Source organism: Juglans regia, chromosome 2, assembly GCF_001411555.2.
Source record: "Juglans regia cultivar Chandler chromosome 2, Walnut 2.0, whole genome shotgun sequence".
Lineage (NCBI taxonomy): Eukaryota > Viridiplantae > Streptophyta > Magnoliopsida > Fagales > Juglandaceae > Juglans > Juglans regia.
The window spans coordinates 16,778,269-16,803,919 of NC_049902.1; the positions used below are offsets into that span (position 1 = coordinate 16,778,269).

The 25,651-nt window shown below is 36.5% G+C and overlaps 1 protein-coding gene across 1 annotated transcript; it reads right to left on the minus strand.

Moving 5' to 3' along the window:
- Positions 1-4,072: 4,072 nt before the first annotated feature.
- LOC108987180 (photosystem II core complex proteins psbY, chloroplastic) lies at positions 4,073-5,279 on the minus strand. Its single transcript, XM_018960060.2, has one exon. It carries the CDS (start codon positions 4,935-4,937, stop codon positions 4,323-4,325), a length of 615 nt encoding a protein of 204 aa, XP_018815605.1. The 5' UTR covers positions 4,938-5,279; the 3' UTR covers positions 4,073-4,322.
- Positions 5,280-25,651: the final 20,372 nt, after the last annotated feature.

Sequence of the window (25,651 nt, forward strand, 5' to 3'; positions counted from 1 at the left end):
TATCATTTGCTCTTATTAGAGTTTGCATATAATAGGACTGTATACTACTATTTCTTATTCTTCTTTTGAAGTTGTTTATGGTTTTAATCCACTGACTCCTTTAGCTTTGATGCTTTTGCTTGTTGATGACATGAGTAACTTGGATGAACTTTTTGAAATTCTTGAAAAAATTAATGAAAATTCATATCAAGTGGATCTTCCATGTAATTATCATATTTCTGTTACTTTCAATGTTTCTGATATTTTTCCATTTGATGCAGGTGGAGATTTGAGGTCAAATCCTTTCGAGGAGAGGGGGAATGATGGACACCAAAGTAATCTTTGCAAGTTTCAGATGGGGCAATCACAAGATCGAGAGCTAAGAATTACATGGAAGCAATGCAATGATTGGTGCAATCCATTTGGGACGAGTCTAGCAAGAGCCAAATATTCAAGATGGGCTTGAAACAAGGAGATCCAATGATCATCCACGTGATACAAGTTATGTAAGAGTGCAACATAAATTAGGGCCTATTATTATGTTTATGTGATTGAAGGCCTTGGACTTATTTATTTCATTAAATGTGCTTACTTGATTAGTTATAGGAATTCGCCTAGAATAATTGGACTTGAGGATGCTTGGCCCACATTTGTTTTATTTTGTTGAACTAAGGTTTCAAGAAGTTACTGTAGTCGAGTTACTGTAGTCACGACACTATTCATTCAGGAGTATTTTTGGAAGAAATGGCTTTATTTTGGCTAGGGTTTTTTAATTATGTTTTGGTTTAAATACTCTTTGTAATCTCATTTTAATCAGGTTTATGAAATTTGATGAATTTATTCATTGTGAGTTGAGTTTATCTCCTTTTGTTTTTTAATGAACTTTTGAACTTATTAAAAGTAAATCACAACTTTTGTGGCGTTCTTCCTTATAATTTAGGTTCTTGAGACAGCTTCTTCAATAGATCTAGATTTTCATATAATCTAGGTTCTTGAAACGAGTTCCTCAACGGGTCTAAATTTTCTATTGGCTTGATTTTGGCTTTCTTGGGTGAATTTTCAAATTGATTGTGGGTTCAAGGGATTCTATTCCCACGGGTTCATATCAGAAGGACTGAGCGACGACTAGAATTCAAATCGACGACTCCAGCGGGATAGAGACTCACAAAAGGAAGTGGCGCAAAGTGCTAGGTCTAGGTGGCCGAAGTCAAAGTCGGCAATTTCTATAACGGTTTCTGGTGAGGTAAGGGTCTTGTTTTTGCTGAGGGAGTTGGTTGTTGTTGTCTTTTGAGATCTCAGAGGAAGGAGATATATAGATGGAAGAAATTGGTTGAACGAGTTCAACTCAAAATCACTCATTGACTATGATTCGGAATTTTTGTGTACTTGGGATAGCCAGAGGATAAGAATTTAAGGATGGAGAAGTGCTTGGCTTGTTTGATTTGGTTTGGGAAAGGGTGCCAACGAGTTAAAGTTGGACTCGATTGTGATCATTCAATGAGATAGTTTGAATTTAAAAACATGATCTAATAGTTTTTTCAATGTAGGATTAGTAGTGACTGAGACTCCGTAGGGAACTTCAATTAGTGATTATTTTATATTGAAATAAATTTCTAATGGTCGATCTTTAAATTTTAAAAGGACTCTAACTTGTTCACTAAATAATAAATGAAATTTAACCTAGTTATTAAGTCTAATTAAAACTCCAAAACAACCTCAATAATTTATTCCTCATGAGCTTATCCAATATGGCCCATTAAATATATAATTTAGGCCAAAGAAAAATTATCAATATTCCAACCTTAGAATTATTGTGCTGGGTCGTTACACAAAAGATCATGAAAGAAGGGTGAGTTGGAAGCATATTTGCTGTTCAAAATTTTCTGGTGGGTTAGGATTTCGGGATTTGGAGGTGTTTAACTTGGCACTCTTGGCCAAGCAAGGCTGGCGACTGCAACAACACCAGAATTCTCTCTTCTATGCTGTTTTTAAGGCCAAATACTTCTTGAATTGTGATTTTTTATCGTCAATTATGGGCTATAATCCTTCTTATGTGTGGCATAGTATTAGTGAATCTAAATTTGTGGTTCAATTTGGCTGTTTGTGGCATATTGCACGAGGGGACCAGATTTGTATTTGGTCAGATAATTGGCTGCCAAACTCACCAAATAGGAAAGAAATTGCTGGATGCAATGTTCTTGCTACTGATGCACATGTTCATGAATTAATAGATACTTCTCAGCTTGGTAGATGGAATTCAGAGTTTGTGAATCATTTATTCCTTCATTTTGAGGCTTCAGACATACTTAATATCCCTTTATTTACTCATTGGAATGTTGATAAGCTAGTATGTTGTACATGTAATGGCCCGTTCAGTGTAAAATCAGATTATCATTTAATTCTTCATTTAAGATATGTGAATGAAGCTAGAACTAGATTACATGATATTTCACATAGATTGTTTTGAAAAAAATGGCTGGCATCTACAACTACCAAATAAAGTTAAGAATTTTCTATGGATGGCTGGTAATGACAGTTTACCCACAAAGAGCCAACTTTCTCATCGCAAGATACTGGCTTCTGGTATATTATGTGATTTCTGTCATGAGGCTAATAAAGATATTCTCCATGTTGTATGTAAATGTCCTAGAATTTCTAAAATCTGAGCCAAATACTTTGAGAGGGATATGATTCTGTTGGACTTACATACTCGGTTTGGGCAGTGATGCAACTTCATGATCTCAATATTTTTTCTCGGTTTGTGATAATTGCTTGGGTATATGGAAGTTTAGGAATCTACGAATTTTCTAGCATAGTGAAGTTTCTGTTTTTGATGCTGTGGGAAACTGTTTTGCCTATGTTGAAAGTTATCAGTTGGTTCGTCAATGTCAGCAAGTCAATAAGCGGTTATCTACACTGTGTTGGAAGCCTCCACCATGTGGGAAGTGGAAATTGAACTTTGATGGGGTTGTTTTTAGTCAATTGCATCAATATGGGGTGGGTGTAGTCTTGTAGGATGAAAATGGTAGTATGATTATGGCCATGTCGAGGAAGGAATAAGGCATTTATATAGTGGTGGATATTGAGGTGCTTGCTGCCTCAAGGGCTTTACGGATAATTCATCAGATGGGGGATCTCCCACTTGATCCTTAAGGGAGATTCATTTGTTACCCTATGATTCAAGAGATTCAAACTTTGTTATCTCATTTCTAGTCTTTTCATATTCTTCATGTTGGTCAACAAGGAAATGAGGTAGCATACCTTGGCTCAAAATGCACGCTTATTTTAAATTGTCTAGTAGTGGATGTGGAGGGATGTTCTGCTATGTAATATTTAAGGCTTGTATGTGTTTTGGTGTATAAGATTTTCATTGTATCAACTTATTGATATTGAATGAAGCAATGTTTGTTTTCAAAAATAAAAATAAAAATGCCAAAACATTTCCCATTTTTTTCTTGGACTTTGGCCAGTTAATTTAGAAACCAACAAACATTACTTCAATAAATTCTTAACGTACCTTTTATTTTATTTAAAGAATTGAATGAGAATTTGATTTCAAAGTTTTTGGAGTGTTAAATGCAAAACGGTCCCTGAATCTTTTATGATTATCTTTTTATTTATTAAACTTTTAATTTTATCATTATACTCTATGGGCTTGATAATTTTATCAATTAGCCCATTCGTCATGTTTCCATTAATAGATCTAACCAAAAAATAATTGCAACTACAAAAATAATTAAAAAATAAAAAGAAAATAAAAGAGAAAAAATACTAAAAAGCTTTCTTTTTTAAAAAACGTAAAAATAAAAATAAAAGTAGAAAATAAAACAAAGACAATGTGCCGAACAAATAAATTAATTAAATAAAACAACATATAAAACGTAAAAAATAGAAAACAAAATTAAAATAAAACAAGAAATGAGAAAAAAAAAAGGAAGATAAATTAACCAACTATTAAAAAAAATCATTCCCTTTGCATCGTTCTTAAATTTTAAAAAAGTTCACCCTATTTTTTCCGAGCAAGAAATTTACACATAAAATACGTGCAGTTTAGAACCCCTTTCATCTTTGAATTTTCCATCAACACAAGAGCTTAATGGCTATATGTACATTGCATTTGCATCGATCTACTACTCTTACCAGACGTACAGAGTAACCACGAAAGTTATGACAGATGCAACCACAGCATGTAGCTAGAGACCAACCAAATAAAAAGCGATCGAGTTGCTTAATTAAAAAAAATAAAAATAAAAAGATGAAACAAAGAGCAAAAAAGTTCATTTAACAAAAGGGACAATTACAAGTTATTTGCACCATTTACTACCCACAAATCATTATAATAATCAATCAGACCTCATCTTGTTGATCTGGTTCAAGGCTGGTTGAAGAATATTGTAGATGACCCAGAGAATAGCCGGAGCAACAACGATCAGAAGAAGCTGTCCTCTGCTGTCGCTCGAGGGAGCTGCCTCAGCAATCATAGCAATTTCACCGGCTGATGCATGGGGTGTTGACATGAACCCAGATGCGGCCAACCCTCCGAGCCCTAACCCGAGCCCGACGATCAGTCCCTGGTTGCTGCGCATGCGGTTGATTTGGTTAAGCGCTGGTTGTAGGATGTTGAAGAGCACCCACGCCACCGCTGGAACAATGGGGAGCAACAGTGCTAGCCCACGGTTGTCGCCCTCGGCTATGTCAGCAATTTGTTGGGCAGCCATGGCTGTGTCACAAAAGCTTAGGGTTGAAAAGATGGCTCCAGCAATGGCAGAACTTGTTAGAGAAGTTGACAAGTTGAGACTTTCAACAGATTTAGAGGAGGTAAGACCCTTTGGGAGGTTTTGAATGGAGAGGAGGGTGTTGGGTTTTGTGTAGGAGGCTGGTTTGGTTGGGTTGGCAGCCATTTTGTTGGAGCTGGTAATCAAGCACTTGGCATTGAGCATGGCCATTGTTGCTGCCATTGATGTTTGATCTGGTTGGCTTTAGTTTCCCTGATCTTGAGGGAGTAAAGTAAATGGAGAGGACTCGGATGGCTGAGAAAAGCTCAAAGTTCAGAAGAAAGAGAGAGGGATTCCAAGGGTTGGCTGCAAGGAGAAGGTACTGGAATTATAGATGTGGAACCCAGTTTAGGATGTAAGGTCCAATAGAATTGTGGTTTACAGATTTGCTTCTTATCCAAAGAGTGTGACCGAGAGTTATTGACCTTTCGTTTCATACCCACCCAATTTTCTTATCACTTTCATGTGTCATGTGACCAAAATACTATACTTTTCCCCAAAAAATGGTCTTTTCAGATAATTTTATGGGTGGCCAATGGCCAAGACCACTAACTAAGTTATAGAAAGTGGAATCTAAATCCAAAGAAAAAAGTTCCTTTTGAAGTTTGATAAATTTGGGGGTGATCGGCATCCTCTTTGATTTATTAGGATAATATTTTTTTTTAGATGTATTGATTTCAATCTCAATCGTTAGCTTTCAAAATTACCAAGAGCATGATGGCATATAGCGCAATTTCTTAAATGGAAAACATGGACTCAAACCCACCACCCCCTTATAAAATAAAATCGTTAGCTTTCAAATTTAATAAAAAACGTCCTTGACATCAATATTTATCACTTTGAAATTTAAAACTTTAGTACCAATAAAAAAATTCAAAAGGTCTAAACACTTTGTAAAAGATTGAACCAAAGAAGCTTTTCCATTTTCTCTCTAGCTCCGAATAAAAAACCCCTTAATTGTCCAAAACCTCAAGATCTGCTGAAAGGGGGTGGGAGCTTCGGCTCCTCGCCCCCTTGCCCTCTCCCTCTTCTCTGTCTAGTTATTAACTTCTGTGTAGTGTTTTTATTTTTCTTTGTGTTTTTAGGCCAAATAAGGGAGGATCGCCGTTCGAGCTTTTCCGGCCACCAGTTCTCTACACGCGCCCCACCGGTGTGAAGCCCAGCCGCCGATCTTCAAAACCTCCAAATCCGGCGTCCATCGGAGTGGCGCGTAGATCGCACGCGCGGGACGAAAATCCGGACAGCGTTGGCGCGTGGCCCTCACGCGCCACCGAGGAACCCTCTACCGACACCACGCTCGGTTGCTGTGGAACCGCTGGCTCCAGGTCTTCCAAGTCTGACCATCGGCTTTCCTCCCAACGTGAACAGTCCTGCACGAAATATTGCCAACCAAATGTGTACTATTCATCCATTTTGTTTTTTTATACTGTCTTTTGTTTCGTTTCTATGTTGTTGTCCGTTTCAGTTTTTTGTAGCTTGTCTTGTTTTCTTATGTTGGTGTTGCTTTTGTTGACCCGAGTGAGGTTTGGACCTTTAGATCGGACGTAATCCGGGGCAAGGCTTTCGAGAGTGGTGGGCGATGCTACGGCCGGTGGTTATACGGCCGGGCTGTTGTGGTCTGTATGTACGTTGGGTGCTCGCTCCACCAGAGCTCGAAATGACAATGCTTGCGGTGGGCGTGTCGTCTGAGGTCTCATCAGAGCTTGTGGTCTTGTAGTTGTTATTGTAGTTTTTTTTATAGTAGTTTGTTAGTTTTAGTTATAATAAAATAGGAATAGGCTTTGGATTTGATGTCCATAGCAGTGTCCCGTACTCTTCTTCCCTGGGAAGATAGAGAGGACCTTTAAGTTCTGTTTTTACAGAGCGCTTTCTCTGGTTCGAGAAAGTTTGATTAGAAGTTAAGACAATGTCTACCGCAATTGTATTTGTATGTGGGGAAGCTACAGATCTGTTGAGTTAGTTGGCTTATAACTGGATTTTCTGTGTATTGGAATTTCTTGTATCGATAAGTCACATTTGTAACTTCGATTTCTTAATGAGATGAGTATGCTCCATTCAAAAATAAAAAAAAAATAAAAAAATTCAAAACCTTATGAAAAACCCGATGGGTCCAGCCCAAGTAACACTTAGATGTGTTCCAAATCAAATATTACTACATTTACAAATTCTTCCAATCAGGTAAAATTATATTAAGCACCCACAATCAACAAAAAGTATCTTAGACCATCAGATTAAAAAAAGACCTGATCACATTCTAGAAACTTTCAGAAAGTGATCTTAATTTTTTTTTTTAAATTAAATAAAGCAAAAAACTTTTTTACACTGTAAATTAGTTAAAATACATATAAGTATGCTTGGATCTTATACTATGTAATTAGATTGATCGATTATAAATATTGTTTAGCTGTTTTCTGTGGTTTCTTTGTCAACATTTTAATATTATTATTTTTACGCCTATATTAATTTATTAGGGGTTCTTTTAATGCTATTATTATCCATTTTTATATCTTGGTGGGCCTCTTAATACTATGATTAGGTAGGAGGTTCGTCTTGACCAAAACTTTTACAAGTTAGGCCCAAGCCCGAAGCCCAACTCATTCAGAAGACCGAAGCCCTGCCCGTATTTTCTCTCCCTCTCACTCTATTTTTTCTCTTATGCCGCAACCACACTTAACCACCATGACCAGGTAGCCGTTCCACCGTGTAGCTATTGCAACGTCACTATGTTACGATTTCACATCAACTAAGTATGAGATTAGTTGATGGTTTATAAGCATCTAGGCACCATTCCCTTGTAAGCCAGTTTTCAAAGGTGAGTTCTACCTAGTGGGTTCATAATAAATGGTATCAGAGACAGGTTGTGGCTCATGGTGAGCCAACTGATTCTGTATTTGGGTCTAAGTAACCATCATGGTTCTCATCATATCATTCATTTGCCTCATTTTCTCCTTGAGTTCGTGAATGCTCTAGTCATGGCGGGCTAACATTTCTTTATTTTGCTTGTTGGTTCTGGTAATTTTCTGCTATTAGAATTGTAGGCTAGATACCAATTGTAAGGAACCCTCTTAATTCCTGCAAATCACCATAATAAGATTGTACTATATGAACAAAAGGAAGATGAAAACGAACTACACCTTGGGTATTCGAGGTCCCAATTCCTCCCAAAATGAAATAACAACTTTTTGCAATATTCTTCCAGATGATTCTTTGAGTACCACTCGGTGCATTTGTCATAAACCCACTAGGTAGAACTCATCCTTGAAAATTGGCTTGCAAGGGAAGGGTTCCTAGGGGCTAAATACCAACCAATCACATACTTAGCCGATATGGGATCGTAACAACCACTACGCTCCGTAGTCGACGTGCACGGCGGTCTCGGTGCTCACACGACTGACTATGCTCTAGGTCTTTCCTAGCCCTGGATAAACACTGTCATGTCGGCATCACCCCCTGTGCCGCATGATTGCAACCATAGCAACATGGCCTTAGACATGGGGAGTTTTTGATACCATTTGTTATAAACCCACTAGGTAGAACTCACCCTTGAAAACTGGCTTGCAAGGGAAGGGTGCCTAGGGGCTTATAAATCATCAATCAATCTCATACTTAGTCGATGTGGAGTCGTGACACACTATCCCTCTCAACTTGAAGAACTATTAATGATTAATGGTATAAATCCAAGCTGATGTATATTCTTTGATCTGAATAGATTCTAGTGTTTAATGGGAATGCTCGTGAATTTTATTTGTATAAAAGCATAGTCTAGAAATCTGATACTATTAATGCTAAAGTGTGAAACTAGTTTATATGGGATTGAAATCTGATAGGGCTATGATTTGTGAAAGCATAGTCTCAATTTGTATAATGGATTTATTTCAAGATCCTCACAAGAATACAGTAAGGACTTACAAGAACTCAACACAAAACACAAAATAAAAAAACAAGTAAGAAAATGATATAAGAATTCCTTGCATTAATTCTTCGAAAAGGTTTTCAACGAACCTTCAACCTCCAAGTAAAACCAATCCTCAACAATTCTGAACAAAGACCAGTATCGTATGTCCAGTCCTTTTATACAAGACTATACAATGAAAGTAAAAACAACATCATAACGGGAGTAAGAATGCAGCCATTGAGCCTTTTGTCCCCATTCATTCCAACTTCAACACGCACCGTTTCACTAAACAACCAATATGCCCCTCATTGAACTTCCACTTCTATTAATATTGTTGCCGATATAAAATGCAGAGCTTCATGTAATAAAACACTGCATTTCTGCCCATTAACATGGTAATATTGTTGGCTACAAATCAGACTTCCCTTACATTCCTTGTAACACCCGGGCGCAGCACCCAACCCGTTTTATTTTGGGGTTTATATGTACTAAAAGCCCAATTGAGATTTTCAGTAAATTTTTGAAATAGACTACGTGATATGAACCTATGAGAATGAAATCTCTTGAACCCACAATCAATTTGAAAACTCCCCAAAAAAGTCAAAATCAAGTCAATGGATGGAGAACCTAGACCCGATATGAACTCGTTTCAAGAACCTAGATTATATTAAAATCTAAACCCGTTCAAGTACTCGTCTCAAGAACCTAGATTACAAGGAGGAACGTCACAAAGGTTGTGATTTACCTTTGATAAGTTCAAAAGTTCAATTAAGAATAAGAGATAAACTTAACTCACAATGAAAAAATTAATCAAATTTCATAAACATTTTAACATGAGGCAACAAAGAGTATTTAAAGCAAAACCTAATTAAACTCTAGCCAAACTAAATCCCCATCTTCCAAAAATACCCTGGATGAACAGTGCGGCGGCTACAGTACGACACTACAGTAACTCGGCTACAATACTTTTGAAACCCTAGTTCGCTATAGTACTTCTTAAAACCCTAGTTCAACAAAATAATAAATTTCCCAATATGCCCTTGAATAGACCCCCCTTAAGTCCTTCCCATAATAAACTTAATTATTCTAAACTAATAAAATAAGTCCTTTAAATTAATTAAACAAGATGAAATCCTTCAAGTGCCCAAAGCCATTAAGTCATGTTGTTGCCCTCTTCCATAGCTTATCAAATGAATCAAATCTTCATCTTCATCCTTCAAGCCCATCTTGAATGTTGGGCTCTTGCTATACTCGTCCCAAGTGGATTGCATCAATCCTTGCATTGCCTCCTTGATATTCTTGGCTCTTTACCTTTTAACCATCTGGAACTTGCAAATGATCTCTAAGACTAGGTCCATCTTGGTGCCCATCATTCCCCCTCTCGTCAAAAGGATTCAACCTCGAATCTCCACCTGGATCAAAGGGAAAATGGTTAATAACATTGAAAATAGCAGAAACATAATACTTACTTGGATGATCCACTTGATATGGATTATCATTAATTTGTTCAAGAATTTGGAATAGTCCATCCAAGCTACTCCTGTCATCAGCTGATAAATGCATTAAATCTAAAGGAGTAAATAGATTAAGTCTATAAAAAATTTCAAAATGTGAAAATTGAGTAGTAGCATGAACACTCCAATTATATGTAAACTCAATGAATGGCAAACAATACTCCCACAAATGTTCATGAAACATATATAAAGTCTTCCTTACACCAAAATGACCACTCCATTTATATGCAAACTCAATGAAATGCAAATGATACTCCCGCAAACGTTCATGTAACAAATCAATGTATGGCAAATGATACTCCCACAAATGTCATGAAACACACCTAAAGCTTTCCTTACACCAAAATGACCACTCCAATTATATGCAAACTCAATGAATGGCAAACAATACTCCCACAAATGTTCATGCAACATGTTAATGAACGACAAATGATACTTCCCACAAACGTTCATGCAACACTTCAATAAATAGCAAATGATATTCTCACAAAAGTTCATGCAACACAATAAAAGTTTTCCTTACACCAAGGCTACCCAACAAACCATTATGTCTATCACACACAAGCAACTTACACATAAAACTAGTAGGCACACAAAATCTATTCTCTCTAAATAAGTACCAATCTAGTTTATAGAACTTATCAAACGATATTTTCTCACATTTTCCATACACACTAGCAATGTCAACATCATTAGCATGTAATTCCTTATCATATTCAAGTCTCAACAATTTTCCATCTAAAATGAATACAAGGACATACCTTATTGCTAAAGCATCAACCACAAAATTTTCCATACCTTGTGTGTATTTGAATACATGAGGAAAGGTCTTAATGAATTGCACTCACTTGGCATGCATTCTATTCAACTTACATTGTCCCTTCAAGTGCTTCAAGGACTCATGTTCTTCAAAGAAAGGCCGGTTAGGAATTGTCGCATCTGGCACAAAATCAATGTAGTGCTCTCTATCTCCCTAATAGGTGGCAATCCACAAAACACACCACTTGGAAACACGACCTCATATCCCTGCAACAAAGAGACAACAATACTAGGCAAACATACGTCAAGTTCGTTAGGATTAAGACTTGCCTTAGCATAAAAACTCACTTTTCTCTTTGTTTTTCTCTCACTTTCTTCAAACTCTCTTTTCTTTCCACTCTCTTTTTCTTTTTCACTCTCTTTTTTCCTTTCACACTCTTTTTTCTTTTCACTCTTTTTTTTTTCTGTCACTCTCTTTTTCTTCATCTTTTTTTGTACTCTCGACCTCGCAGTTATTTTTGAACTAACTTTCTTGAGGTCTTAGTCTTACCCTCTTCTTTTTTCTCTCTTCCTCCATTTCAGCCTCACTATTTCTTTTTTTCTCAATCTCACATTCACTCTTACTTTTCAGCTTAATCTCACTTTCACTCTTACCTTCACTCTTGTTTTTCAGCTCAATCTCACTTTCACTATTGCTTTTTAGCTCAATCTCTTTCACTTTTTTTTTTTGATCACTTTACTTTCACGCTTTCTTTTTTGATCACTTTCATTTTCACTCTCTCTTTTGAGCAACCTCACTTTTCAGTTTCAATTGGTCCCCATGGACCTGTGTTGGAGTTAAAGGAGCAAGTTTGATTGTTTTTCCATCCTTTTCAAAACTGTACATGTTCCCCTTAACCCATCGTGGATCACCTTCCTATCATACTGCCACAGCTTTCCTAACAAAATATGGCCAGCATGCATAGGCACAACATCACAAAGCACCATATCCTGGTATTTTTCAATTGAAAAAGAAACTAACACTTGCTTATTTACCATAATCTCCCCACAATCACTCAACCACTACAACTTGTATGGTCTAGGGTGTTTCAAGGTAGGTAAATTTAATTTCTCAACTAAAGTAGTGCTAGCCAAATTAATACAACTCCTTAAATCAATGATCATACTACATACATTGTTGTTTATGTGGCATCTAGTATAAAAAACGTTATCGCTCTGCGGCTCTGTATCATCTATCTTAATTTGTGTATTGAGTGCATGCCTGACAACAAGAGAATCACCATATTCTTCATTCTCATACCTCCTATTTTCAACACTAGACTCACGTCGCCTCCTATCTCTCTTACCCTGTAGATTTCTAATTAGGGCTTCTTGATTATCCATCCAATCTTTCACTTCACCCAACACCAAGTTCAACCACTCAAACTGTTGTTGCATGACTTGCAATACAAAGGATGAGCTATCTCCCAGCCCATTTGGTGATGAGTAACTCCTATGAAATATCGTAGTGTATAGCACAAAAAGAATGTTAGTGGAAAACCTCACACACTCCCTTACGTGCTTACACTCGAATAATGGCACTCCATCGTGTTTCACTCTTAATTGGTTTTTTCTCGAAAATAGTCTCACACTCTCTTGCCTTTTACCTCAATAGTTTTCCCACTCAAGTTCTTTAAGAGCTAGTTGAACTAAAATCAAGACAATACAACCTTGTATTATTCCAACCAGTAATATAGATCCAAGAAATAGGAAGGAATAAAATGACACAAGACTCAAGGAATTTACACAAGAGAAAGAGTCATTATAAACCAAGATATCAACCAGAAAGATGTATTCAGCCACTTTGATGATAAAACGTAACCAGCAAATGTAATTCCTTCTCTTTGTTGTAACTATACAGCAACTTTTGAATATGCTACATTTTCTTATCTTCTTCTTCTTTTTTTTTTCTTTTTTTTTTTCCTTTTTTTTTCTTTTTTTTTTCGAATTTTTTTCTCTAATTCAATCACAAACAATAATACTCAATTGTGAAAATCAAGCAATTGAATTCAAGCACGCAAGAATTGACAATGAAATAAAAGATAATCAATGAAATGGCACTCCAAGCAATGGACAAACTTATAGATGTAAGAAACCCTAGAATTTTGAAACCCTATGAGATGCAAATTTCAGTCAAATAAAAAAACCCTAAGAATTTCGGCAGCCTACTTTTTGTTTCAATTTTTTTTCCAACCCTAGAACAATGAAACCCTAGAATTAAATTTAAGGATGCAAGAATTAAAAGATAGAATCAGACCTGATTGTCAACCTTGCTCTGAATACCAAATGATATGAACCTGCGGGAATGAAATCCCTTGAACCCACAATCAATTTGAAAACACCCTAAGAAAGCCAAAATCAAGTCAATGGATAAAGAACCTAGACTAGATAAGAACTCGTTTCAAGAATCTAGATTATATTAAAATCTAGACCCGTTTAAGTACCCGTCTCAAGAACCCAGATTACAAGGAGGAACGCCACAAAGGTTGTGATTTACCTTTGATAAGTTCAAAAGTTCAATTAAGAATAAGACGCGGGATAAACTCAACTCACAATGAACAAATTCATCAAATTTCATAAACATTTTAACATGAGGCAACAAAGAGTATTTAAAGCAAAACCTAATCAAACCCTAGCCAAACTAAATTCCCATCTTCCAAAAATATCCTGGATGAACAGTGCCACGGCTACAGTACGATGCTACAGTAACTCGGCTACAGTACTTTTGAAACCCTAGTTCGCTATAGTACTTCTTAAAACCCTAGTTCAATAAAATAATAAATTTCCCAATATGCCCTTGAATAGACCCCCCTTAAGTCCTTCCCATAATAAACTTAATTATTCTAAACTAATAAAATAAGTCCTTTAAATTAATTAAATAAGATGAAATCCTTCAAGTGCCCAAAACTTTTAAGTCATGTTTTGGCATGACTAGAGTAGACATGAGCTATTTTGGCATTTTTTTTTAATTGTGTAAAAGAGAGCGAATATGAAATTTTGTACATAAACTATAGTATTATGATTATGATTCTATTGTATTATGAAGATATTCTGTACTCTGATATGATATTCTGTTTCTGTTCCGTTCTAACAGTACCACGGGGGTAAAAGTATGGTCTTTGTTCGGGTTGGTTCCAACTTGTCTGTTTCTGGTGCACCCACTTTGCAAGCAAAGTAGTTCTCTGTGTGGTCTTTCTTGTGTGCACACTCGGGGCTTCAAGAATAATAAGGGGAAGATTCACATTCTGTTTATGCTCGATTGGCCGCCGGGGTTTGCACAACCCTACCACAGGGGTTAAACATGGGATTCTGTTCTAATGTGATGTTTCAATTATGCTATGCCAAAAGAATTTTAAATAAGAATATTTCTAAACTTTCACTATGTTATGTTTGATATCATGTTCTGATTCTGCATTCTGAAAAAATTATATTTGTTCTACATTTTGAACTATGTAAATGCTTATGTTTACACACTAGTATATGTTATTTGTTTATTGAGTTATTGATAACTCACTCCTTATCTCTACAATATTTTTCAGCTAATTTTGGTGCATCAGCTAGAAGTCAAGAATAGGCAGTACTAGTAAGTTTTGGTGATCGTAAAAGAATAAGTGTCATAGGGTACAATGATTTATTGGAGAGTCTTATTTGGTAGTGTTATTATTTTATGTTGCTTTGGTATTTTAAATCATGGATATTTCTCTTAGTCTTTGTGGAGATTTTAATTTATTTTATCGAGGTATTTCTTTTTGTGTCCATATGGAGGAACATGGATATTCGTGTTAAACAAATAAGTTAATATTTCATGGAGTCTTTGAATTATTTATAAATGTGTTATTGGAGATGATTTTAGGTAACAAGAGCTAACTCTTCAGACCTCCGGGACTGGGGTGTTACAGTTGGTATCAGAGCTATGTTTGAGATTCTGCTAACTATAACTTATGAGGTTTTGGATATCTCTGGGTTTAGAAAGTAACTCCAGATTTGAGGTGTAGGAATTTGAGGACTAAGAGATAATGATGTGGATATTTAAGGTTTGAGATTATGTAGACTATATAAAAAGGAGTTTGATGAAAATTTAAAGTTTGAGATTTTGTAGATTTTATGGATTGAGTTTTTGGAAATTTGAGGTTTAGAGATGCTGTATATTTTAAAAGTGATTTTGATTAGATTTAAGGTCGTAAAATTTTGTCGGGCTCCAGTATATGATTTTTGATGATATATTAGGTTTTAGCACTTGTGGACCAATGGAATGTGTCACACAAAACTTGAGGTTTTAGATTTTGCATATTTCAAGGAAACGATCTTTATGACATTTGAGATTTTAGTTTTGGTAGACTTGTTTTGTGGACTATAGGAGATGATTCTTACAAGATTTAAGGGTTAGATTTTGAAAGATACATAAGTCGGAAGCCAAGATTGAGATTATGCAAACTTTAAAATTTGAGATGATTGAGATGTAATGTTTGAAAATTTTGTAAGTTTTTAGAGATGATGTTTAAAGTTTAGATTTCGAATTGACTTCTGAGAATGATTTTGGTTAGAAATTTGAGGTTTAGACTTGTGAGATTGATGTTTTAGAGGCTACAAACACGTTGTTAGAATTTGTGAATTTAGCTCTGGTGTTTTAAAAAATGTATGGACTGGTTAAATGTGGGATTTAGTTCTATTTAGATGTACGTGAGTGAGAGACAATGTGTTTAGGACTACAAGTGGTTAGAGTGCGCAACGAAAGTGTGGTTTTTGGTAATATGATGGTTTGGGAGTTTATTTCACTATGTATAAGGTTATTACATTCGTGGAGAATTTAAAATTATTATTAGGTTTTTAATTGCATGATTGAGGTTTATATTTTAGACTTGATTCAGACCTTTCAAAGTATATGATAAACAATGCAATGTGCACGAATGTGTATGTCTAAGGGAAATATGGGAGGCATCGGGCCTTAATATTGGAGGGTTAGAATTTTGGAATATTAGGTACAACAATATGATCGAAGATTGGGATAGGCATGGAATGGTTGGGAATGATAAATATCTAGGCCATGCTTATGGTACTAGCAAAATTTCGAGGATTAATTTTATTTAAGGGGGGGAGGATGTAACACCCGGGCCCAGCACCTCACCCATTTTATTTTGGGATTTATATATATGAAAAACCCATTTGAGATTTCGAGTAAATTTTTGGAATAGACTATGGTCCTATTATTTTTAGTTTTGGCAGATAGCAAATTTTTATGGGCTCACCAATTTAGTTGAATTCATTAAATTATTTTGGATTAGATGGAAATTTTTTCGGGACCGAGAAATTTGTGGGACAAATTGGAATATTGCAGAGTTATCAAGGTCCAAAATTCAAGGAAAAAGCCCTTTCTGATTAAATTTATATACTACTCAAAATGTGGGCCTAAATATTTGAACTGGGTTCTACCCGATCACCCCAAGGCTCACACCCGTTTGCTGTAAACTTGGAGACCCAACATGCAGTTTGTTTTTAAAAACTACGTCTCTTTCCATTAGTCACAACATGCAAGTCTGTACATGTATCTATACACATCATGCGCAGCCTCTAGCACGTACTTCATTCATGCATCATAGGGTTTTCAGAGAAGAGAGCGTCAAGCGAGGAGATGAAGAATCAATAGAATCCACAATCTTTATTTTATAGCTCTTCTTTTATTATATTATTTTTATTCTATTATTAGTTTATTTAGTTTATTTTATAGATATATAATTATCTATACATATAAAACTATACTAAACAACAGCTCCCACAGACCCCACAGCCTCCAGTCCATGTCCAGGAAAACAACTAAAGCCTCATCAACCACCTGTAGCCTCTACCCCTTCGCCCCTGTTGCTTAGATCAGCATCAAGTCGTTGCAACGTGAGAGGACCCCTTGTCGACAGCCATTGCCACGAACGAGATCCCTCTGCATGATGGAAGACACTAGCAACTGCCCAACCCACCGGAAACCATAGTGCCCCCTTGCTTAGCCACTGCACAGCTCCACGACAACCACCTATATGAAGAACATGAGTGTTGCAACCTCTGTTCTTCCTAGTCAAAAACATAGTAACACCGTGTGAGGGCCAAACTTGATTCGACCACCCTGTTCAGAGCACCACCTCATCCAAAAAGTCTACTGACAACCTGGAGAGCCACTGTGATATGAACTCGTGGGAATGGAATCCCTTGAACCTACAATCAAATTGAAAACTCCCCAAGAAAGTCAAAATCAAGTCAATGGATGGAGAATCTACATCTGATGAGAACTTATTTCAAGAACCTAGATTATATTAAAATCTAGACCCGTTGAAGAACCTGTCTCAAGAACCCAAATTACAAGGAGGAACGTCACAAAGGTTATCTTTGGTAAGTTTAAAAGTTCAATCAAGAACAAGAAGAGTAAAAACTCAACTCACAATGAAAAAATTCTTCATTGTGAGTTAAAGCAAAACCTAATTAAAACCCTAACCAAAATAAATCCCCATCTTCCAAAAATGCTCCTTGTGTGAATAGTGATGCATCTACAGTGCAGCTACAGTACTAGTTACAGTAAAACCCTAACCCTAGCTCAATAAAATGCCCCTTGTGTGAATAGTGCAGCATCTACAGTGCAGCTATAGTACTCGCTACAGTAAAATCCTAATCCTAGTTCAATAAAATAATAACTTTCCCAACATGCCTTTGCATAGGCCTCCCTTTAGTCCTTCCCATAATAAATCCAATTATTCTAAACTAATAAAATAAGTCATTTAAATGAATTAAATAAGTTGACAGCCTTCAAGTGTCCAAAGCCTTTAAGTCATGTTGTTGCCCTCTTCTATAGGTGATATGAACCCGCGGCAAAGGAATCCCTTGAACCCACAATCAATTTGAAAACACCCCAAGAAAGCCAAAATCAAGTCAATGGATGGAGAACCTAGACCCGATGAAAACTCGTTTCAAGAACCTAGATTATATTAAAATCTAGACCCGTTGAAGAACCCATCTCAAAAACCCAGATTACAAAGGAGGAATGCCACAAAGGTTGTGATTTACCTTTGATAAGTTTAAAAGTTCAATTAAGAACAAGAGGAGTAAAACTCAACTCACAATGAATAAATTCATCAAATTTCATAAAATTCATGCTCTGATTAGAATGAGGCAACATATAGTATTTAAAGCAAAACCTAATGAAACCCTAGCCAAAATAAACCCCCCATCTTCCAAAAGTGCCCCTGGATGAACAGTGCCGCGGCTACTATGCTCGGCTACAGTAACCCCGAACCCTAGTTCAATAAAATAATAACTTTCCCAACATACCCTTGTATAGGCCCCCTTAAGTGCTTCCTATAATAAACTCAATTATTCTAAACTAATAAAATAAGATTTTTAAATGAATTAAACAAGTTTAAAGCCTTCAAGTGCCCAAAGCCTTTAAGTCATGTTGTAGCCCGTTCCATAGCTTATCAAATGAATCAAAACTGAATCTTCATCCTTTAAGCTTATCTTGAATGTTGGGCTCTTGCTAAACTCGTCCCAAGTCGATTGCATCAATTCTTGTAATTGGTCCATCTGGAACTTGCAAAATATTTGTAGACTAGGCCCACCTTGGTTCCCATCAGCATCGCTGCCCCACCTGCCACATTAGCCTCATTTTCAGAAGTTTATGAAATTTGATGAATTTATTCATTGTGAGTTGAGTTTTACTCCTCTTGTTCTTAATTGAACTTTTGAACTTATCAAAGGTAAATCACAACCTTTGTGGCGTTCCTCCTTTGTAATTTGGGTTCTTGAGACGGGTTCTTCAATGGGTCTAGATTTTAATATAATCTAGGTTCTTGAAACGAGTTCTCATCGGGTCTAGATTCTCCATCCATAGACTTGATTTTGGCTTTCTTGGGAAGTTTTCAAATTGACTGTGGGTTCAAGGGATTTCATTCCCGCGGGTTCATATCAGATGCCTTTAAGGTATATATGCTCTTTCTCAAATTAAACCATATATTTACCCATTTAATATGTCCAAATATTGTTGTGACAAATCCGTTTGTTTATCATTGCTAACATTGGGTGTGTGCATCGCAGAAAGTTTCAGCTCAAAATTAGGAGCACCGAAAATAGCAGGCGATTAATCACACATCAGAACGTAAATCATTCGTCCGATTACTTGAGCAAAACGTATGAGGATGCAAATAATTTCTTTTCATTTCAATAGACTTGTCCAAATTCTGAACTCATATCCCACAATAAATATTGTCCTCTACATGTGGAAAGAATTTCTGTTATTTTTGTGACAGTGTTACATTACTGTTGGGTAGTGGTTAATCATAGCATTTGGGCTTAAAATGCACATGTCCAATAAAGTTTTTTTATATGAAAATATATTCTTATACTCATTATGATATGAACCCGTGGGAATGAATTCTCTTGAACCCACAATCAATTTGAAAACTCCCCAAGAAAACCAAAATCAACTCAAAGATGGAGAATCTAGACCCGATGAGAACTCGTTTCAAGAACCTAGATTATATTACAATCTAGACCCGTTGAAGAACCCGTCTCAAGAACCCAGATTACAAAGGAGGAACGCCACAAAGGTTGTGATTTACCTTTGATAAGTTCAAGAGTTCAATCAAGAACAAGAGGAGAAAACTCAACTCACAAATAAAACTCAATATTGTCTAACCCCTCAAATGAGGCTACAAAGAGTTTTTAAACCCAAACCAAATCAAAACCCTAGCCAAAATAAAGCCCCTTTTACCCAAAATTACCCTTGATGAACAGTACCGGCTACAGTGACCCCTACAATAAATTGATGAAACCCTAGTTTCTAAAAAGTAACTTTCAGACCCATCTTGAGTGTTGGGCTCTTGCTAGCTTCATCCCAAGTGGATTGCACCAATCCTTGCATTGCTTCCTTGATCTTTGATATGAACCCGTGGGAATGAAATCGCTTGAACCCACAGTCAAATTGAAAACTTCCCAAGAAAGCCAAAATCAAGTCTATGGATGGTCTAGATTATATTAAAATCTAGACCCATTGAAGAACCCGTCTCAAGAACCCAAATTACAAAGGAGGAACGCCACAAAAGTTGTGATTTACCTTTGATAAGTTCAAAAGTTCAATTAAGAACAAGAGGAGTAAAACTCAACTCACAATGAATAAATTCATCAAATTTCATAAACTTCATAATCTGATTAAAATGTGGCCACATAGAGTATTTGAAGCAAAACATAATGAAACCCTAGCCAAAATAAACCCCCCATGTTCGAAAAGTGCCCCTGGATGAACAGTACCGCGGCTACTGTGCTCGGCTACAGTAACCCCTAACCCTAGTTCAATAAAATAATAACTTTCTCAACATACCCTTGCATAGGCCCCCTTAAGTGCTTCCTATAATAAACTCAATTATTCTAAACTAAGAAAATAAGATTTTTAAATGAATTAAACAAGTTTAAATCTTTCATGTGCCCAAAGCCTTTAAGTCATGTTGTAACCCGTTCCATAGCTTATCAAATGAATCAAAACTGAATCTTCATCCTTTAAGCTTATCTTGAATGTTTGGCTCTTGCTAAACTCGTCCCATGTGGATTGCATCAATTCTTGTAATTGGCCCATCTGGAACTTGCAAAATATCTGTAGACTAGGCCCACCTTGGTTCCCCATCAATCTTCTTGGTCCTGGATCTTGTTATTGGCCTATCTGGAACTTGCAAAGGATCTTTAAGAGTAGGCACACCTTGGTTCCTATCATTCCCCCTCTCCTCAAAATGATTCAACCTCGAATCTTCACCTACATCAAAAGGAGAAAGATCAAAAACATTGAAAGTTGCAGAAACTTTATACTTACCTGGAAGATCCACTTCATATGCATTGTCATTAATTTTCTCAAGAATTTGGAAAGGTCCATCTCCTCGAGGATGCAACTTAGTCCTTCTATGGGCTGGGAATCTTTCTTTGCGCATGTGAACCCAAACCCAATCTCCTGGTTCAAAGATGACACGCCTTCGTCCTTTATTGGCTTGGGAAGCAACCCTTTCATTTTTTTGAGCAATTTGAAGCCGTACCCTCTCATGAAGTGACTTCACCAACTCCGCCTTCTTTTGTCCATCCAAACTACTCCTCCGGGATAGAGCATCAGCAACAATGTTCTCCTTACCTTGCTTGTAACGGATGACATAGGGAAAGGTCTCAATATATTCCATCCATCTAGCATGCCTTTTATTCAACTTACCTTGACCCTTGAGATGCTTCAATGATTCATGATCGGTGTGAATCACAAATTCCCTTGGCCATAGGTAGTGCTTCCATAGGGTACTTCAAGGATGCCCCACTTAACTTTTCACTAAAGAAGGCTATGGTCCGCCTATCATGCATCAAAACGGCTCTAATCCCTATTCCTGAGGCATCACATTCAATCTCAAAAGTTTTGTTAAAATCCGGTAATGCTAACACAGGTGCAGAGCACAATCTTTCTTTAATAGTGGCAAAAGCATTCTCTTGATTAGCCCCCCAATAAAACCCAACATTCTTTTTAATTACCTCAGTGAATGGTGCAGCAATGGTGCTGAAGTCCTTCACAAAACGCCGATAAAAGCTAGCTAAGCCATGAAAGTTGATGGGAACCAAGGTGGGCCTAGTTTCAAAGATATGTTGCAAGTACCAGATGGGCCAAATACAAGTTCAAGGGCTTAAACGATGAAGATTATGCTTTGATTCATTTCATAAGCTATGGAAAGGGCAACAACATGACTTATAGGCTTTGGACACTTGAAGACTTTCAACTTATTTAATTAATTTCAAGGACCTATTTTATTTGCTTAGAATAATTGGGTTTATGCCTATGCAAGGGCATATCGGGAAAGTTATTATTTTATTGAACTAGGGTTAGGGTTACTGTAGCGAGTTACCGTAGCTCCGTACTGTAGCCGTGGCACTGTTCATCCAGGGGCACTTTTGGAAGATGGGGGTTTATTTTGGCTAGGGTTTCATTATAATTTGCTTTAAATACTCTATGTGGCCACATTTTAATCAGATAATGAAGTTTATGAAATTTGATGAATTTATTCATTGTGAGTTGAGTTTTACTCCTCTTGTTCTTAATTGAACTTTTGAACTTATCAAAGGTAAATCACAACCTTTGTGGCGTTCCTCCTTTGTAATCTGGGTTCTTGAGACGGGTTCTTCAACGGGTCTAGATTTTAATATAATCTAGGTTCTTGAAACGAGTTCTCATTGGGTCTAGGTTCTCCATCCATTGACTTGATTTTGGCTTTCTTGGGGTATTTTCAAATTGATTGTGGGTTCAAGGGATTCCTTTCCCGCGGGTTCATATCATTTGGTATTCAGAGCAAGGTTTCCAATCAGGTCTGATTCTATCTTTTAATTTTAGCATCCTTAAATTTAATTCTAGGGCTTCATTGTTCTAGGGTTGCCAAAAAAAAAAAAATAGAAACAAAAAGTAGGCTGCCGAAATTCTTAGGGTTTTGGGTTTGGCTGAAATTTGCATCACCTAGGGTTTCAAAATTCTAGGGTTTCCTGCATCTCTAAGTTTGTCAATTGCTTGGAGTGTCGTTCCATTGATTCTCTTCTACTTCATTGTCCATGCTTGTGTGTTTGAATTCAATTGGTTGGTTTTCACAACTGACTATTGCTGTTTGTGGATGAATTAGAGAAAAGAAAAGAAAGGAAAAGAAAAGAAAAGAAAAGAAAGGAAAGGAAAAGAAAAGAAAAGAAAAGAAAATTCGAAAAAAAAAAAAAAAGAGAAGATGAAGAAAAGAGAAGGTAGCATATTCAAAGTTGCTACATAGTTACAACAAAGAGAAAGAAAGAAATTTGTTGATTAAACCTTATGATCAAAGGGGCTGCTGCATACATCACTCAAGTTGGTATCTTGTCTTATTGTTACTCTTTCATTCGTATAACTTCATTGATTCTCGTGTCATTTTTATTCCTTCATGTTTCTCTTGTTCTTGTTTCCTGGATCTAATTACTAGTTGGGATAATACAAGGTTGTATTGTCTTGATTTAGTTCAACTAGTTCTTAAAGAACTTGAGTGGGAAAACTCTTGAGGTAAAAGGCAAGAGAGTGTGAGATTATTATCGAGTAAAAAGCCAATTCAGAGTTACACACGAGTGGAGTGTCATTATTTGAGTGTAAACACGTAAGGGAGTGTGTGAGGTTTTTCACTAACATTCTTTTTGTGCAGCACATTATGATGTTTCATAGGAGTGACTCATCACCAAAGGAGATGGTAGATAACACATCCTTTGTGTTGCAAGTCATGCAACAACAGTTTGAGAAGTTGAACTTAGTGTTGGGTGAAGTGAGGGATAGGATGGATCATCAAGATGTGGTAATTAGAAATCTTCATGGCAGGAGAGATAGGAGGCGTCCCGAGTTTAGTGTTGAAAATGGGTATGAGAATGAAGAGTATGGTGATTCTCTTGTTACCAGGCATGCACTCAATACAGAAATTAAGATGGATGATATAGAGCAGAAGAGTGAGAATATTTTTTATACTAGATGCCACATCAACAACAAGGTATGTAGTATGATCATTGATTTGAGGAGTTGTATTAATTTGGCTAGCACTACTTTAGTTGAGAAATTGAATTTACGTACCTTGAAACACCCTAGACCATACATGTTGCACTGGTTGAGTGATTGTGGGGAGGTTAGGGTAAATAAGCAAGTGCTAGTTTCTTTTTCAATTGGAAAATACCAGGATATGGTGCTTTGTGATGTAGTGCCTATGCATGCTAGTCATATTTTGTTAGGAAAGCCATGGCAGTATGATAGGAAGGTGATCCATGATGGGTTAAGGAACATGTACAGTTTTGAAAAGGATGGAAAAACAATCAAACTTGCTCCTTTAACTCCAACACATGTCCATGGGGACCAATTGAAATTGAAAAGTGAGGTTGCTCAAAAAAGAAAGAGTGAAAATGAGAGTGATCAAAAAAGAAAAAGTGAAAAGGAGATTGAGCAAACAAGCAAGAGTGAAAGTGAGATTGAGCTGAAAAGCAATAGTGAAGATGAGATTGAGAAGAAAAGAAATAGTGAGACTGAAATGGAGAAAGGCAGAGAAAAAGAGAGTGAAAAGAAAAAAGAGTGTGAAAGGGAAAAAAAGAGTGAAAAAGAAAAAGAGAGTAGAAAGAAAAGAGAGTATGAAGAAAGTGAGAGAAAAACAAAGAGAAAAGTGACTTTTTATGCTAAGGCAAGTCTTAATCCTAACGAACTTGACGTATGTTTGCCTAGTATTGTTGTCTCTTTGTTGCAGGGATATGAGGTCGTGTTTTCAAGTGGTGTATTGAGTGGATTGCCACCCATTAGGGAGATAGAGCACTACATTGATTTTGTGCCAGGTGCAACAATTCCTAACCGACCTTTCTTGGAAGAACATGAGTCATTGACACACTTAAAGGGAGAAGGTAAGTTGTTGACTATAATGCGTGCTAAGCGGGAGGATTGTATTGAGACTTTTGCTCATGTATTCAAATACACACAAGGTATGGAAACTTTTGTGGTTGATGCTTTAGCAAGAAGGTATGTACTTATCTTCATTTTAGATGCAAAATTGTTGAAACTTGAATATGATAAGGAATTGCATGCTAATGATGATGACTTTGCTATTGTATATGGAACATGTGAGAAAGCATCGTTTGGTAAGTTCTATAAACTAGATTGGTACTTGTTTATAAAGAATAGATTTTATGTACCTACTAGTTTTATATGTAAGTTGCTTGTGTGCGATGGACATGGTGGTTTGTTGGGTAACCATGGTGTAAGGAAGACTTTTGTTGTGTTGCATGAACGTTTGTGGGAATATCATTTGCCTTTCAATGACGTGTTGCATGAACATTTGTGGAAGTATCAATTGCCATTCATTGATGTGTTGCATGAACGTTTGTGGGACTATCATTTGCCCTTCATTGAGTTTGCATATATTTGGAGTAGTCATTCTGGTGTCAAGAAAATATTAGACATTTTGTATGAACATTTATGTTGGTCTAAGATGAAGAGAGATGTCAATTGTATTTGTGGCAGGTGCATTACATGCAGAAAGGCCAAATTTATACTTTTGCCACATGGGTTGCATACGCCCTTACCTATTCCTAGTGAGTCATGTGTAGACATATCTATAGACTTTGTTTTGGGGCTGCCTAGGAAAGAAAGGAGTAGAAATTCTATTTTTATGGTTATGGATGGATTTATAGAGTTTGCATATAACAGGACCATGCATACTACCACTTTATATTCTCCTTTTGAAATTGTTTATAGACTTAATCTATTTACTCCTTTAGATTTAATATCTTTATCTGTTGACAACAGGAGTAGCTTAGATGGATGTTCTCAAATTCTTGAACAAATTAATGACAATGCATATGAAATCAATGATAATGTTACTAACATTTTTCCCTTTGATCCAGGTGGAGATTCGAGGTCGAATCCTTTTGAGGAGAGGGAGAATGATGGGAACCAAGGTGGGCCTAGTTTTAAAGATATGTTGCAAGTACCAGATGGGTCAAATACAAGTTCAAGGGCTTAAACGATGAAGATTATGCTTTGATTCATTTCATAAGCTATGGAAAGGGCAACAACATGACTTATAGGCTTTGGACACTTGAAGACTTTCAACTTATTTAATTAATTTCAAGGACCTATTTTGTTTGCTTAGAATAATTGGGTTTATGCCTATGCA

Coding starts and splice junctions, on each gene's coding strand:
- LOC108987180 (XM_018960060.2), bottom strand. CDS start 4,937: ATGGCAGCAACAATGGCCATGCTCAATGCCAAGTGCTTGATTACCAGC.